General features: G+C 39.9%; 2 protein-coding genes across 3 annotated transcripts in view; both read right to left on the bottom strand.

Moving 5' to 3' along the window:
• Pde4d (phosphodiesterase 4D) overlaps nt 1-18667 on the bottom strand; it is an 820129-nt gene that overhangs the window by 574478 nt on the left and 226984 nt on the right. The gene's annotated exons all lie outside the window — the stretch shown is intronic.
• LOC110553519 (small nuclear ribonucleoprotein F-like) lies at nt 5489-5832 on the bottom strand. The gene has a single exon (XM_060384596.1). The coding sequence runs from the start codon at nt 5737-5739 to the stop codon at nt 5560-5562; it is 180 nt and encodes a 59-aa protein (XP_060240579.1). The 5' UTR covers nt 5740-5832; the 3' UTR covers nt 5489-5559.

The raw sequence follows: 18667 nt of genomic DNA, 5'->3' as shown, positions 1-18667 counted from the left end.
CAAGGAGGAAGTGGTCAGGAGTCAGTGGCTGAAGCTGTTTGGGAGTACCTGAAAGGCTGTGTGGCTCTGGGACACTGGGTCGGCAGCAGCCAGCCATGACAACCGTCTTTTATTAAGTGAGGAGCAGCCTGGAAATATATGTGGAAATCTCAACAGGCTCATCATGCTGCAGACCGGGTCTGTTCACTGAAACTATTTAACTGATTTCTAAAGCTGTTTTAAATAAATAAGTATACATGCATGATACATGTGTGTGCATATAAAATTTTAAACACCTACGTCACACAGTTTGTTTTGACAATGCTTTTATAAGCCAGTATGTGATAACAAATTCATGCTATTGTCAATTACCAACAAATACCAAGTGAAGTGGTAACTGCATCTATCTATTCATACCTTCTCCATAAGTGATGTTTTATGAGTGTCGCAAAGGCCATGAACTTGCAAATAAGGGAAAAGTAAATAAACCTTAAGTAAGACAAATAGCCAGCTTACAAGCCTTGTCCCAAAGGATATGTTGAATTTTTTATGAAGCGCCATTTCATATGCTGGTCAATAATTGATTACTTAATGAAAACAATGGATGAATGAGAACAAAAATCAGAGTAGTAGTACATTTGTTGTCAAGTTTTAATAAAGAAAAATACCCTTAATATCAAGTTTTAATAGTTAATCAAAATTATTTTTCTCAATTCTCTTCTAAAGGAGGGGGAGTTAGTCTTATCATGGACTTCTTCTGTCCTTTGTGAGTGGTTGTGAGGATTCTAGATAGATAGATAGACAGATAGATAGACAGGCCTTGGTCATCAGACAAGTGGAGCCCACCGTTCAGTGGAGCACAATCATTATTGTCAAGCATAATGTCGCCCAAACCTCAAACCTTTCATCAACTGGCAATTAGGAAATATTCATTTTCATGAAGAGGTTCAGATCTTACTGCTTTCTTTTCTTCGAGTTACACTATGGAGACTATCAGAGACACAAGGCTCCTAGCACAAGGCCGACAAACTGATGATGCATTATCTTCCCTTGTAAGCCAGTAACTCCATCCTGACAGTTACGGGACATAGATGGGACTACACAGAAATACCACTCAGTTATTCAAAGCAAATTAACTGGACTTAATAATAGTAATGAGGGTTGAAGAACATTCTGGGAACATTCATTGCACTAAGACATTTTACAGAAATATTAATTTCTTGATCTGAAATACATCCAACATCTCAAAGTTGAAAGTGAAAAACAAATACATCTAATCATCAGGTTCCTATAGCTGCATATAGAACTGGTATTTCTTCAATTAAATGACACAGAAAGATGTTTTCTTCCAGTCATTATTTGTATGTAAGGATGTGACAGGAGGATGCATCCCATTCCATCCATCTGAAACTGCGGTGAGTTGACATTTGGATGTGAAGACTGGGAGTAGAGGCAGGACACAGTGTTGGGTAGGTGTAAGACACAATGCCAGAGCATGAGAGTAAAACAGAAGGAAAGTCATACGGGAACATTTTCCCCACAACTATTAAGCACAGAGGACCTGCCCCAACTTCCTACCTCCCTATGTCATCTTAGAAAATACTTGAAAATCACAAAACACAGAAACCAGCTACTCTGAATATGTATTAGCCATAACACTAAATTAACTCCTTACAATATTTATATATATATATATAGGATTAGAAATAAAAGCAGAGAAAGAAGGGTGGGGAGGGGAGAAGCCCTCTGGCACTGCCCTGTTCCTTTGCCCTTGACTAAGCATCAGCACAGGCTGATTTTGTGTTCTGAGGTGCTTTGTGGTACAAAGCCATCTTTCCTCTCTACACAAACCGTTCCAATGACACACCAAATGTTTGTAAAGGTCCAAGCCAAGGACCTTATGTTATTCACAGTTGTGAACACATTCCCACAGTTTAGAATATTTTAACACGTAAAAGAGTCATTTACCCTTTCAGTTTCCAGTATCCGTCCCTCACCCAGCCACATATCACCACTTATTTCTAACTATAGATGTATCTACTCTAAACATTTCATATAAAGTAAATCCTGCATAACGCCATTCCGGACCTTTTTACTTATGCATAGTTTCCAAGGTTCAACTATGTGACACCAGGCATGACTACAGGAGCTTCTTCTCAAATTTATTAATATTCACTGTAGGAATATATTACATTTATGTGTCTATTCTTCGTGTGATGGATTACTGTTGGTTATTACCAAAACCGTTGGTGTAAATATTGAGTTATAACATCGGGCAGGCTACGCTATCACACTTTTTGATGTATTCCGGTAAGAAACATTATTGGATCATATTCTAACTCTGTGTTCAATCATTTCAGGGAATGAGGTATGCTATATAGTCCCATCCATTCCTCTATGTCTAACCAATAATTATCTGAAACAAAATCATCTTCAGTTCTCAAGGCTTTATTTTAGGTACCCAAAGTTAGTATCCAGCTTCTAATTAAAATGGCCTTGTTTGTTCATGAATTAACACCGGGATCGATGGATAAACAAAAACCACATGCTAGGTGCCCTGCATAGCTATTCTTTTTGACACACTATGCTATATCGAGGCAACGAAAATTAATTGCGAAAGCTCTTGAAGGTAGAGGCACATAATGGTAGGTTTCCCATCAGGAGACTGCATGTTATTTTGCTCCTCTGGAACAGCACACAATGCCGGGGAAACACCATTTCTAATGAAATACACACTCTTTTATGTTTGGCTTAGCATTTCAAAGGTTATTAGCAATTTCAGCCCGTACAATACTCGTTCTACCCTCAGAAGCTTCCAGAGATGAGAAATTTTAATGTGTAAACAAGCTTAGCTACACTGTAGTGTACATGGCTAGTGACAGAGCTGGTGGGACTTTACCCACAATTCCAAAGTTCAAGACTATAGCAGGTTCAGTTATAACTCGTCTAGTGAGATAAGCCCCCGAATATGTCTATCTGCTCCTTTCCTGCCCCTTTCTGTCTTTTCTACTTCCCCAGCACAACACGGCACACACGGCATTTAAACTGGACACTCAGTTTATACCCCTGCACCCAGGGTGCCACATGCAGGGCACTGAAGACACAGGCAAGCATACACATGTTCACTCCTGCAGAGGACACATTCATGCATCTACGCTTCGCACACACGCGCACATGCTACGTGCGTATTGCATATACATTCGTGCCACAAAATATACTCAAGAGCATATACCACAGACGTAGACACAAATGCATCTCCCACATGCTTGCCTCACAGACACACAAAGCACACATGAACAGAGGCATATCAGACTCACAGAAAACCTCAGGCGTATGATATATTCATATATGCACATTGCATAAAATGTCCTCTCTCTCCATTTGTCTGTCTGTCTCTGTCTCTGTCTCTGTCTCTCTGTGTGTGTGTGTGTGTGTGTGTGTGTTGTGTGTGTGTCTCCACCTCTCCCTTCCTCTGTCTCTCCCTTCCCCTTTCCCCAGGGGTAGAAAAGTGGTATACTAGTTTTTTCAGATTAGAAAGCACTGAAGCAGATTTTCTAGGTAGGAGGTACATGCTAAGGCCCAGCCTTTTAACCTGTCTTTTAACCTTCCTTTTTCTAGTAACTTTTCTTTTGCTAGAAAGTATCTCTCACTGGATCATGTGAGTGAGCAGCAAGTGGAGAGAACTATAAGAATGTAGGATAAAAGGAAAGAGGGCAACCTTGCCTCATACCTAAATCTTATGTAGGCTCTGGCAGGTTAGGAAGTGGTGCCGGACATTGTGATATAGTAGCCAGCTGTGAGAACCTTCAGAAGGTTCTTAAAGCCCTAACCTCCAGTGTCACTTGTGGTAATAGTGTATCTACCTGGCAGCTTTTGTAGGGTAGCTTCGTTTGCTCTTGAGCAAACCTTCGGAACAAAACACCAGGCACACTGTTAGAATTCAGAAAGGGTACTGAAAAAAGTCATCCCTCTCTCTCTCCAACATACACATTTAAGGATACAGTTACAAGGCTTTTTTAAAATACAAATTATGAAAAAAATGCATTAAAAGCACACAGCTTGCTTCAGAGGTATCCCTGTAAAGAAATGAGAAGCACTTTCTCTGTGTCACGAATGAGTGTTCTCTCAGTCTTTCCTACTACGATTGCTAAAGCCGAAAAGTCCCTCGGGTTTAAAGAAAAATTCTCAACCCAATTGCAAATCTGGGAAGTCAAATAATTCTATGCCAGACCTGTGCTTCCAACAACTTGCTAATGGCTTGAATTCACGACTAGGGAATAAGCCTTTGTTCCACTCTGAAAGTTTTTAACGTTTGCTGATTCTGAGTTTCCACACGTCTACAGCATTGGAAGTTCCAGACTGACCTTCCAACGTAACACACATTTCTTCATTTCCTAAGAAAATTATGGTGCTTGTGTATCTTTTCTCTGAAAGCTGACAGCCTCCATTTCCCATGGGTCTTCTCAGTTCGCACCATCTGTGTACCTTAACCGTAGAAGATGCATGACTTATCTGTCGAAATTTAAATTCATGAAGGGTATATTACCTAACCACATAGTCTTTCGCCTGCCTTGCCTGCATGCTGGTAATAAGATCAAAGCGGCAAATCACGTAATAAACACAAACACATACAAATTTTCTCCAGGTGAGAGTTTCACTTGTTTCACAATAGGAAGAATTTTTTTTTTTTTGGAGTCACAATCTTATTTAACAATCTGATTTTAATTAGCATTTTAAATACTCTTTACAAATTAGTACAAAAAAATCACAGTTATGAAAATATTTAAATTTATTTATTACATAAATTTTACTTTGAGTTTAAAATTCCTGAGCACAGATAAGCATGTTTACAAACTAAAAATTATTTGCTTGATTACCATTAGAATTTTAAATCTATATTTTAATTGAAATTACCATATTGGAAAATAATTGCTAAGTATAATTTGTTATGAAGTGACACTATTGTAGTGTGTCACTTTGAAATAAAAAATTTCAAAAGATTCCTGAGTATATCATTTACTAAAGTGTCTCGTGAAAAATATTGCTAATCCCAAACTTCTGTTAATATTCTAAGCTTTGAAATTCTACTTTATTTTCTCACGAATCCGAAATGCAGGGATGGGTTTTAGAGGAGTCACCTTGGTCGAAGGCTGCTCGGATGACTCCAGTGGTCAAGAAGTATAAGCTATCATTGTCTGTCCAACATACTGCATCACTATGTGGCTCGATCTATATGCAAGTACGCACGTATGTACATAAGCGCTGGTATTTTAGGAAAAAAAAATGATGCAATTTTCATTTTTTATCAGGATCAAGTCCTCTCTATCCAATCAAAAGCTCTACTTTGGGGGAAATATTCACCACCAAGTTCAATCTCCATCCTGGAAAGAGATGTTTTTCAATCAAAAACTAAAAGGGTATTTTTTCCCTCTCTCTCTTTTTCTTTTACATATTTTTGAAGTAATAAATATATACATGTACATATAAACCCCCCTCATCTTCTCCCTCTTCTTCAATACCTCTGATTTACAGGATTATAACCGGGTAGAGCTTCACCCAGATGTCCAGACATCTCCCCATCTATGTTTTCTTCTTATTTGCAAGCTGCAAGTTCATGTAGCCATCTACAGAGACCAGGTAGCCCTTACATTCCATTCCCCACTTAAGTGGCACCATCACTGGCCATTCTGTCAGTCCCTTGAGAAAAGGCTTGTGATTGAGGTGTAAGCTCACAGTTAACTTAGCTGCCCACCCAACCATTGCCTGCCCCCTCCTCACAGCTGGAGCAGCTGCTGCTGACCCGGATGGAGCTAGTGCCAAGAGAAATGGCCTCCTTTGCAGACTGCTAACAGATATTTGATGGGATGAATTGCTGAGACCACTCAGTAGATGAACTGACCAACCAGATCCCTGTGGACGAATATGTGGCTCACATCTTTCTTTCCAAGAATGAGAAGGACAAGATGAGCAGAAGGGAATCAAACTCTGGGTCGCACAAGAATCATACTAAAAAGCACAGAAAAGGTTTGTATGGCTGGAAGCTGCGGGCCAGACGGTTAGGAAAGAAAGTGACGAATTGCATTTCAGGTTCTTCTGAAACTGAACAGGAAAAAAAAAAAAAGACAAAACCCAAAACCGCAAGTAAAAACAGCTTCTTGTGCGTACCACCCAACTCCCAAGCCATCAAAACATAGCTTCCAGAATGCTCCTGAGAGAAGGTGAGGGAGGGACTTTACCGGCTAGGCGTCCCGACAATAGTCTCTTCAGATACCCTTCTTAATGCTTAATGCTGTCTTTTTCTGAGCCATGTCCAGTGACCCTAAGTAATTCACCTATATGCCTAGAAGTTTCAATCACATTGAACGAGAAATTGAACTTCCAGACTCTTCCCACAGAGCTGGTTCACTGCTGTGGCACCCATGAAATGGTCTGATCCCTACTCCAATGGCTTGGGCTCTGCTTGCTCCATACACCAGCTGTTCAATGCCTACACACAGCCAAGTCTCTCAACGAAAATGTGATTAAAAAAAAAAAAAGAAAGAAAGAAAGCAAAGGAAAGACACATTGAAATCATAACCTCTGCATTTTAGTCCTACAGGACACACTTCCAGAGGTGTTGAGGTTTTATTCCAAGGAAACCTTTCCATTCAGCATTTGTAAGCTTTGAATAAAAAGTGTGTGCTTTGTAAGTTTTGTTTTCATGGAAACTATTTTAATCCCATTTATTTGCCTTTTCTTTCAAGGCTGGATGACCAAGAAAATTGTTTTCTCTCTTCTCTTTTCTCTCCAATTTCTTCTTCCTAAAGTCTGTTTTTCTTCTGAAATTAAAAGCTACCTGACGGTGTTTTTAGATTTACTGAATGCAATTATCTATTGCTTTTCTAAGATGAGCTGCGTTCTGTTTTCATATGCAGTTTTGTTTTTTGAGGATATCTAGAATTCGACCTCCGGGATGGAGACTACCACCCCTACTTCCACCCACAATGATGCTAAATTGGATTACAAGACCCCTTTAGTTTTGTTCTGTGGTTTTTTTTTTTTTTCATTCAGTGAAGTGCAGACGACTGGTAATGACACAGTCACAGGAATGACATAAAAGTTACTTTAAAAGTGCCAAGAGCAAGTCACCACAAAGACCAAGTTCTAAGCAGGGTGCCCTGAATCACAGGGAAGACAGCTATTGAAAAAGATGGTCTTATGAACTCAGTGTCTGGCTCTCTGACCTCCCCCCACCAAGGGAGGAGCAGCCTTGCTAGGCCACAAAGGAGGACATTGATGAGACCTGATAGGCTAGGGTCAGAGGGAAGGGGAGGAGGACTTCCCCTATCATGGGAGGACATGAGGGAGGGAGGGTGGAATTGGGAGGGAATGAGGGGAGGGGCTACAGCTGGGAGACAAACTAAATAAGCTGTAATTAATATTAAAAATAAATTTTTAATTAAAAAAAGAGAAAAAGACGGTCTTTGTTATTTCTTCAAATGTCAACCCATCACTCAGCTGGGAGCATGCCTAGAGTGTCCCCTACTGGCCAGTCTACTTCATGGCTGGTTACAGAGCAGGGGAGAAAGGGTGAGTTCACAGTCACAATTGCCAAATTCCAAAGCAACCTTGAACAGCAGTATCGTTATCTTTTCCTTATGTGGTGCCTTCAGTGGTTTTCCTTAAGACTTAGCATCCTTCATTAACTTTTGAAGTGTTCAAGAACACACTGAAAAATGTAGATTCCCAGCAAACTAGATGACATTTTAAAGTCAACAAACACAATTAATTTTGCTCAAATTAAGTAGCTTTTCTTCAGAGAGCAAATTATCAAGTAACATTTGAGAACTCTGTTCACGGCTGCATATCACTTATACAAAATGGTTATGTGCAAAGTGTATTGAATTGCAGGTTTCTGAATACTGACATATTTGTAATGAGATATATTTGAGGTGATATACAAGTCTAAACACACAAAAATTTATGCTTCATATATACATCTTATGCATAAATCCTGAATATAGTTTTATAAATGTTTTTAATATGCCTAAAATTTGACTACATTTTGTCACATGAGGTTGGAAGTGGAATCTTCCACTCACGGCATTAGGTGCAAGAAGTTTTATACTGTGGAACATTTTTTATTATAGCTTTTAAAATTAAAAGATATTAATGCTCTACCTGTTCCGAGTTAAGGGACAAGCTTGGGCCCAGAATGGGCAGAACAGTGGTGGTCATGTCATTAAGAGACTGATTTACATTAACAAAAATGAATGAGAATGCAAGCAGCATGCTGAGAACTCAACCCGATGCCCTATCTTTACCTATGAAGCGTCACATAGAAGACTAGCATAAACACCGTGCCATTACCTTCTTTATCCCATTTACATGGCAAGAAACCAGCTTATGCTCTCTGAGATAAAATCAGGTAAATAAACTTGTACGTCAGTAATTAACCATCAAATGTAATTTCCCCTATCAGGATACGTAAGTATCTGACACTGTCCAAAAATTAACCACCTGTAGTGCAACATTCTCACTTTCTTGGCCCATTACATCTCTCCTGCCTTCTTTACATATTTGTAAGAATCAGGTAAAAATAAGCTAAGTAACCTATTTCACACTAGAAGGAAGGTGAACATGAGACTGTGGCTCAGGTTGAAGCTGGGGTTGGGTACAGGCATTTTGACCCCTCTACCTGCTTGGGATGCTAAATGTGTGAACATCACATCCTGCTAGAGACTGCATCCATTCTCAACCCTTCACACTTTTGCCCATGAGACTGTCTGCCACCTGAGTCCTCTTGGGCGACACCGTGGGGCCCTACTATCTGTTTACCCACAAACGTGCTCACATTATTGGAGTGTTAAGGGAAGTAACAGTGCATCATTTCAGAGCAGGCTTCATAAAAGGAAGCACTATTCACTCTGACTGATGGCTTTCCTCTATCACAGGGCAGTGGCCATAATCTCACACGGCTTTTCCTAAGGAGGTGGAAACCATTTACTCTACTTTCTTCTAAGGGATCTAATAGTCTTGACCATTGAGTTGACGGTGTGAGTGGGTGGGTGGGGGGTCTTTAATGTGGTCTCAGGGAAGAACCTGAGGGATCTAGCCTGTCTTTGGAACTCTTCATTGTAGATACGAAGTACAGGAGAAGGAAAAAGGTGAGCTGTGACAGCTGGACATTGTTGCTGCCAACCACAGCACACAGGAGTGTTTAGCTGCCAGCTTGCTTTGTAAAATTCCTCTGAAGATCTGTATTTTTCAAAACCATTGGTATTTCAAAACCATTGGTATTTAGTTCCAGTTACCCATGTATGTCTCACCTCTCATGAAGTTTACCTTAAAGAATGGTTTAAAATCAAACTTCATGAGACTCAAACACTACTGGAGGTCATTTCTGAGTTAATTAACATAAATTAAAAACAAAGAAAAGCTTCTAAGGAAACTACCTTCCTCCTTTGCTGTTAATCCCTTCAAAAACCCAGGGAAACCACTCTCAATGAGAGAACATTATAATTCTACATGTTCGTGTACTCTACTATAACGTGTCATGCAGCAAAGAAAAGAATCAATGTATCAAGGTTTCAGGATTCCAAAAAGACAAATTTTACTCCTGCTATTTAGTTATCGTCTTTCTTTCAAAATAGGGTTTGTAAATCCCAGACTGCTGCCTCTCCTCAAACTTCTGTACGAAGCAAAAGCTATAACATATGAATATAATAGAATACATGCTTTTTTGTAAGAGAATATAAATTTTATGTTGTAAAATAAATGAATTAAATCCTTGAAAGGGGTATTTATTGTGAACCAACGCTTGTTGTTATACTTTGCTATTAAGCTCCCTAAACCACTAAGACAAAGTTTCACAGGAAAAAAAAAAATAATAGAAGCTATCCACTGATAGTTTCCAAATGCGAATACCAATTTTAAGACTTTTACTTACCACACGAGGGAAATCTTGAATAACTATTTATTATACATTAGATGTTTGGTTGATTGTATTTGAATATTTATAACTATTAATTTTTATAAACAAACTATTTCCCTGTATCTCCATCCTCCCCTAGGACCTCCTAAGACTTCCTAAATAACAACAGCTCTGCAGGAGAAAGATCTATTTATATGCTCACCACATTTTCAGTGTCATTAGTGGCAACACATTCGTAAGCAGCTGCTGTGGAGACGGGATCAAAATATACAGCAGAAATTTGAAGACAGTGAGCATGACGAGGCCTGACAAAGGTTAAGGGGATAGCATGTCCTTCAGCTCTGCCCCTTACCTTTAGCCTCAGCCCATCTCAGATATAGGCAGGAAGTGTCTCCATCGCCCACTCACATTCTAAGAAGGATGGAGGATTTAATTTGAACATTCAGGCCAAAAGAACCAGTGTCTTTCCATTTTTCAAAGTACTTCCTTCACTTTCAATCACTTTAGAAACGATCACAATGTTGGCAAAGAATTGTTGGAGTTAGAAAAACTTTCTAAGGCCTCTCACTCACCAAGATCCCATGGACTGAAGGACTGAAACACTGGAGAACCCCAGCTGTTCAGTCACCCTGCCTGCCAGTTATTAGGAAACCTATCACCTTTGCCCACCAGGATATGTGTGGTGGTAGCAGCACTGGATTTATATCACAAGCCATGGATTTAGGCTGTGATGTTGAACCACACGAATGGTTTGCTGAACAGCCAAGGCACTCTGAGTGAAAACATTTCTTTTGATAAGTCAAATGCTATACTACTTTGATGCATGTGAATCACTCAACAAGTTTCAAAATAGAAGGCGCTGAGGGTCTAATCCAGTAGTGGAGAGTATGCCTAACATATGTGAGGCCCTGAGTTCAAATTGCACCAGGCACACAAAGTAAAACAACAACGAAAGCTCAATGTACACATGCTATAGGGCGATCAAAGCAATCTATGGAGGGTTAAAAGGAAGTTTAAGAGTGTGTATATCCATATACCTATCTACATACATTCATTTCTATTTTGATACTTTAAAAATGTTAAATTACATTTTATATTTATGTGTGTGTATGAATATGTCCAGGTGGTTCCATGATTGCCCATGGAGCCCCACAAAAAAGGGTTTAAGTCCCCAAGAGCTGAAGTTATAGGTGTTTGTGAGCCTGTCTGACAAATTCTCTGGGAACTGAATTCAAGTCCTGTGTCAAAGCAGCAGGCACTCTTAGCTGCCGAGCCATCCCTCCAGCCCTTATACTTGTTTATTAATTTGTGTAATAATAAAAGTATAAAAACATAAACTCAACCATACTTAAGCAAAATTCAGCCTGATGTTTCCTTTGTTGTTGACAAACCAGATTTTAAAAACTTCGAAATTATTAACCAGTGATGTGGAAGCAGAGAAACATGGGGAGACCTATGAGAACAGTCTATAGAAAGATAAAGGCGAGCTCTAAGTGAGGTAGTGTGAATACAGAGGAAGGAAGAGAGGCTTCGCATGTTCTTGAGGTGGCATCATGACTGATGGAATGTGAAGAGAGGGATCCCCAGGGAACGGGACTCCAGAATGAATGCAGGCTAGACTGGCATCATCGCCATCACACACCGACTCATCAAAGGGATGCAGCAGACTTGGGATTCGGAAGTGCAGATTCCCTTACTAAGACTTTCGGGAAAACTCTGCCTGAGAGGGGAAAGGTGAAAAGAGGATGATGAAATCACCACAAATCTTTACACTCTGACTCCTCCATCTTAACGCAATAAGAATGCAAATTAAATAATTGAAAAAAAATCTTTGGTTTAGAGGTCAGTTTCAGAATCTCTGAAAATATTTAAGGCCAAGACCAAAGGGGTGTGTGTGTGCATGTGTGTGTGTAAATAAAATAAATGAAGCTGATGATCATATTTAAGAGAAATCCTCCTTTTTAGATGGGGAGAAAGCTCAATGTGCAGTTAATGAGCTACCTTGGTCATTATCACTATTTGTGGATAGCACCAATTTCTCCATAGGCAGAACTTTTGGAAAGTCCCTACCACACTCAGGAAAGATAATCACTGTATTACAAACTATGTTGTTAATTTCCAAAGTAAACCAGAGTGTAAAGTCCTACACCTAATGAGCAACATACTGTGGCAATATACTACATCTGAAGACCGTACTTTTCATTGCCGTAGTCTCTGCGCTTCTAGAGTGACATGCTTCCACCAACTGAACCCAAGTAGTACACACAAACAATGAAACTGAAACATCCCTATAGGAAATCAGGCCCCTAACAGATTGCAAATCCGCAGCTTGCTATCCCTGGACTAGCCAGCCTCTAAATATGTAAAACTTTTTAGTATTTGTAAAAACATTGCTATTCCCTCTCTGTCTCCCTAGAGTCCTCCAAGTATAGCAGTCAGAACCACAGCACAGACTTTGAAGCTGCCTCCGGGTATTCCAGAAAGCAAGATATAAAAGCAACAGTCACCCTGTTACCAACTCTAAAGGACATTCATTCTTGCTTTATGGTTTTGCAGTTGCCACGAGTGAGGTTGCAGAGCTCCAAAGACTGTTACTGATGTTGACATTCTAAACAACTTCAAGTTGATGGAGTAATTATCTTACTTTCCCATGAATAGACTTCATCTGCCTCAGGCCACTGAACCTCTCATCCTTCCCAGCCCCACCTAAAAAAAAAAAAAAATCTACCTAGAAAGCAATCTGACTAAGGAATAAAATACTATGACTATATTGCATTCAGACCCAAACCCTCTAGCTATGTTTTATTATTACTTAGCTTTCATGTGACCTATGTATAAGAACCAAGCACATTCTGGTGAACCTTAGTAGAAAAGATGAAAAAACAACTGCGGCCCAAATTGCGCAAGTTAAGATTCTTACCCTAGTCTGATGGTCTTGAGAAAGGCTTTGTGAGGTCCTTAGAACATGCGAACAGAAGCTGCATGAATGGATTGGGTTTCTTAAAAGAGAACCTCAGAGATTCTCTCTGTCCCTGCTCCTATATAAGGATATATCACAAGAATACCATGAGAAATCCGGCCCCTAACAGTCTCCAAATTTGTAGCATTCTAGGCCTCGACTAGCCAGCCTCAAAACACAATTTTTACTCTTTGTAAAACTGTGTGTAGTGTTTGCTACAGCCGTACCACTGTGCTCAGAAATAACCTAAGCTCTTGTAAATGCTGACCAAGACTAAATCTTTCTCTGTCAGGAATCTGAAGACAATTTAATAGGGCATTCTCTTCAGAATATGGCAATACAAGAAATCTTCAAAAATGTGATTTTAGAAAAAGTAATGTGTGGCGGGTTCTCTGCTGTTAATTTCAGTTTGTTAAAGAGAATCCCAATTCTTTTTTAATTAAGTAATTCAATTTACATCTCAGTCATAGGCCCCTTCCTCCTCTCCTCTCGGCCCCACCCTCCCTCCTGTATCCTCTCTCCCTATTACTCAGAATAGAGAGGTCCCCTATCCAGACACACCAGATCATCTAGGACAGTTTGTCTTCCCCCTCTGTGGCCTTGTAGGGAAGTCACTTCAGGGGGGGAGTGGTCAAAAAGCAGGCAACGTATTTGGACTTTTTCAACAAGAATTAAAGGACTCCTTACCTACCAGGTTTAAAACAAGTTCTAAGGGGAAAGCAGAGCATCCCGTCAATGTGTTTGGATGCTGCTGATGCTTGCTATTCTGTTTTTTGTTTTGTTTTGTTTTGTTTTATTCAGAGCAATGCACAGCAGGGCTTTCTGGGATTGAAAGACAGCTGAACAGCAGATTTTTTTTTTTTAACAAGAGCGAGCAACTGAATTGTAAAAGGTCCTCATGACGACAGATTGCACAGTTGCTTGAGATTTTGCCCCCATGGCCCTCCCGATTGATTCCTGTACTCTGAAAAGAATGAAAGCGATGACTTACAGTTAGCCTGACTGTGTTAGGGGCGTGGCAGATGCATTGGGCAAGCCTGATACATACCAGGGTGAGCTCCAAAGACCTCATTAGTATTCCAGTCCTTGCCCAGCCAGCACGCCATTCCTGCCTGCTGTAAACACATACAATGCAGGACCCTAGGTGTGAAGGAAATGAATAATACATAGGTGTGGGTCAGGTGACAGCTAAGAAAATGCCAAAAACGAACAATGAAAACAGAGAAGTCCCTTGAATTGGGCAGTGAGGGTGAATGCTACCTTCTGATGCAAGTTTGTGTCCAGTTTAAATTTTGATTTGCCAACTGAAGCCTGTTTAGCGGAAAGCAGACACTGTTGGGATTAGCCTGAGATTTCCAGCATCCCTACCTGAGACTTTTATTGCTGTTCTGAAGGCTTTGCTTCCTTGATAAAACCCCCCCTCCTGTTTCTTCCTTGACTATAGGTGTAGGATTTTTTTTTTAACAAAGACAGGAATCATATTAAAATGATAACTTAACATCTTTGGCCATTTTGCATGTTTAGGGTCTCTTAACAATAGAACTGTGGCTCTGTTGGCTTTAAAAATGAGGAAAAATCAAAGTCTGGCCAAAAAAAAGCCCAGAGATTGGCAGGTGTACACAGGATGGATTCAAGGGTCATAGTTGCTACATGAAGGAACTGTGCAGCATCATTCTGCTCTGCATCTTCAATGTTCCATGACCCCTCTGGCCATGCCCTGTGTACCTGTGAGATGGCGGCTACTATACCTATAAGATTCTTTGTTGGCAACGCAGATGCACAGAACAGAGGCTGTTCCTGGACTTCTTTTGAGGATCCCCCCAACAGACTCTCTTACACCTCATTTTTCTAGAAATTTAGTCCTCTACCCATCACTAAGACAACTAATTACAAGAATCAAAGAATACAAAGGATGAACCTAATGGAATACCAGAAGATAACCCAGGTAGCCACTCTCCTTCCCCCTTGAAGCACTCCTGTCTTTAGCAAGGAGGGAGAGGGGTGCAATAAGAGTAAACTCTGATCACAGAGAGAATGGATTAAATTCAAAATCAAATCAACTTCTGGGTCATTAATAAAATATAAGTGCTAAGATGGTCGGGACCTCTTTTCTCATTTAACTCAAAATCACTTTAGAAAAAAAAAAAAGAATAGTCCAGTCTATTAATCAGGTGGATGCTGAAGACTGGGTAGCCATGTGTGTTCTCCCCTCCCTCATGAAATTCTGCAGAAGCCACCACCGCATTGTTCTGTTGTGGCCTCTCCCTAACTTGAGCTCACCGACTCTGCATCTATCTGCGCGCCCTTTTGAAAGATTTCCCTGTCATCTCTTTAATCTGCCCTCTACCCATTCACCTGACATCTCAACAGCTTCAAACATCATAATTACATGTGTGTTTTCTGACTCCAATAAGACTTAAATACTTGCATGCCCTGCTCACACCCACACACAACAAAATCGCAGATAGCTTCTTGATATCCCCCCTCTGGTGTAGTATTTCCTTGTGATTCTTTTTCTACTTCTTTCTTGTCTCCTTCCCTGTCACTCAAGCCTGAGCCTCAATGTGATCTCAGACACCTCACTCCTTCATCAACATGCTACCTTTTATACTAGGGTGATGTGTCCTTGAAAAATATCACAGATATCCATTTCTGGGTTCTTGCCCACCTTATCATCACCAGATGTGGGTAGACATTAACCCCTACCTCCAAGTGATCATGACACCTTACTGGTTTTTTTTGACCAACTGCACCCCCAGTGCTCCCATGAAACCTTTCCAGATGGATCTTTCCATAACTTTCCATTGCCATCTGCCTGCTAATTCTCTTCAGACCGATTGTGAGCTCACTGGCCACTAATATTTTCCTGAAATCCTGCCATGCCTCCTGTGGCGGTGCCTGTGTGACAGTTCTTTCCTCTGTCTGGAATCTCGCTGTGCTAATTCACAGAAGTCCTACGCAGCCTCAAACTTCACAGTACTGATAATATATGAAGCTATAGGCAAGGACTCCAGTTACTCACTTCTCCTTCGTATTTAGTAGCTCGTGCCAAGCAAACACATCAGCTGTGTGAAACCTTGGTACTTCCCCCTCAGAGTAAAGCATAATATTTGCTGTATTATTCTTGGAATAACTGAAACCAACAAACATTTTAAATCACATGGATACATGCAAGCGAGTAGAAAGCCTAGCATGCTCTATGCAAGGGAGAACCTATGAGCATCCTGCTGAATTCTGAGGTCCTTTCAAGGTTTTTATGGCTAATGCCATAATATGGTTCACACACTAAAAAAAAAAAAAAAAAAAAAAAAAGGGCTTCCCTGAATGCCATAGCTACTTAGGAATAAATATTTATATTTGGAAGACAATAGAATTGTAAACTGTATGATATATTTTCTTCAAGGATGAGAAAAATGAAAGATATTTCATTATAATATGGCAGTATGGACAACCCATTTTGTTCTAATGAAGTTATTTAAAAACTTGTACATACATGCATAAGTTGGAATAAATATTCACATCAGTACTGACTAATAAAGATCGATCAACTTCTGGAAGGCAATTCTTTTTATTTTATTTTTTAGGAGTAAGAGGCACAACTCTAGGCCACTTACTATTATTTTTAGTTTTCACTTGATGTATTTATGGAATTAAATTATTTTTTGAGAGAAATCCAATAAAGAAAAGAGATAAATCTCTCTATCAAGCATTAATATCAATATTTTCTATGATCTAATGAGTGTGATGATGAAGACTGCTCCTTTAACTACCATTCTAATGAAATTTTTGAGTTCATATAGTCAGCATACACCCACACGTGCTCAGGACATACTTTCATTGGAAAGTACTGACAAAGTAGCTCAAGAAATGAGCCCTGGCTACGCAGTGCAGCAGCTGTGGCCCAGGCAAATAAGGTCAGCCTCCCTCTTCTGGTTCAACCCATCTACTTCAATTACCAGTTAGAGGAGCAACGTGGTGGCAAAGGTTACACTCTCATCCAGGTGCAGCTAAATTCACAGCCTGACTTCTCTAAAGTCAAGGATCACGTGGCCGGGGGGGGGGGGAGAAAAATCATCAAAGATTCAAACTCTAACTCAGGCAGGCAGGTCGTGAAAGAAGGCTAACATCTTTTCCTTAAGGAAAAAGAACACTTCACTTTTATTTTATTTTTTATTTGTGTATATGCATGCATGAGTGTGTGTGTGTGTGTGTGTGTGTGTAGATTCCCACAATGGCCAGAAGAGGGTGCCAGATCCTTTGAGCTGGTGTTATAGACATTTGGGAGCTATCTGCTGATCTGCTGTGGGTGCTGGGGTCTGAACTCTAGTCCTCTGATAGAGCAATAAACACTCTTAACCAATGGCCCTTTTCTTCAGCCTAGAAAAGAGAACCTTTGTTAAAGTGGTCAGATTTATTTCTGATTGTCTGGAAGTGAACAGGTGATAGAAACACAAAGTGAGAATAAAGGTTAACAATAAATTATATTTAAACCTGCTCCAAATAATAAAGAGATATCAATTTATTATTTAATTAACTTCTTTAATTTTCCATAAGGGTAAAACATTAGCACGTCATTGATGCTGTGAGCAAAATCCACCCTTTCCTGAGTCAATGTCAGAACCCTTCTCCTTAGAACTTTTCCTTAATGAGGGGCTGGACCAGCGGAGCTTGATGCACAACAGTGAATCTCCAGATCTGACATAAAAACCAGACACCTAGCATTGTGTTCCCTGTGTTCCCATGGGGAGATGAGAGGCTGAGGCAAAGAGACCCCCAGACACTTGCAGGCCATTAGCTTTCCTGTTGGACATTCGCTCAAACAAGACAGAGGAGGAAGAACAAAGCCCGAGACTGTCTTCTGACCTTTGTACGTGTGCCACGGCATGCACACACATGCATTCACACACATAAATGTTCATGCATACCAATACACACATGCAGAAAAAAACCCCTAACTTTCTAAATGATTAAAACCTCCAATTCTAAAATAATTTAAGTATATTATTCCTGAACTTGACATCTAGAAAGGCCCAAGTTCTCAGGGTCTCTCTACGGCATGGTCCTGGAGATCTCTGACATATCTGTACACTGTCCCTAAATTCTGGAAAAGCTCTAGGCTAAAAAGTAAGGCTGGGACCACAGTTGAGGCAGACTCTTATTTTTCCCTTGTAACTGCATGCCCTGCCAGGACAGTAAAGTTTGCCAAGACCACACAAACAGAGAATAAATGGTAAATTAGATTTGTATTTCATTTTACAACTGTAAGTCATTCTGAACTCCTTCCTCAAACTGGAGAATGAAGATGGGCCAAAACCAGAAAACATTAGGGCCCAGAGATAATTATTATGGAAGACTTAGAAACATTTACCTAATGACTCCCCAGGGATGCTCTTAGAAGAAGGAATGAAAGGAAAAATTTTATACCACCCACAATACAGATTCAGTAGAGTCAATGAACCAAGAAAGAAAAACCCAGTCTGCAAATTTGATAATAACATGATATTATTCCTTTCAAATTTCTCAATATTTGTGTCCACTATGATTGAGTGTGTTCATATATGATCAAAATACCAACACAAAATTCAACTCACCCTCATGAGAAATACTGTCATTCTTTTTGCATAATCTCTTAATTCTTATTCATTCTGAGTTTTTGCTTCCAAGACCTTGAAAGAAATTACTTACAGAAAGTTATACAAAAGTCCAAGGGACATCACAAATTATTTCTTGTTGACATACCACAATGCATATAAAGTGAAAGAGCTACACACAACATTCAAAATCCCTTCCAGCTCTACACTGAAAAAAAAAAGTCA

The sequence above is a fragment of the Meriones unguiculatus genome, chromosome 6 (genome assembly GCF_030254825.1).
Source record: "Meriones unguiculatus strain TT.TT164.6M chromosome 6, Bangor_MerUng_6.1, whole genome shotgun sequence".
NCBI lineage: Eukaryota > Metazoa > Chordata > Mammalia > Rodentia > Muridae > Meriones > Meriones unguiculatus.
Note: the sequence above shows the minus strand (reverse complement) of the source record. Positions and strands in the feature narration are given on the sequence as shown.

Excerpts from the sequence above, each read along its gene's own strand:
- LOC110553519 (XM_060384596.1), bottom strand. The coding sequence starts at position 5,739 with ATGGTTGGGTGGGCAGCTAAGTTAACTGTGAGCTTACACCTCAATCAC.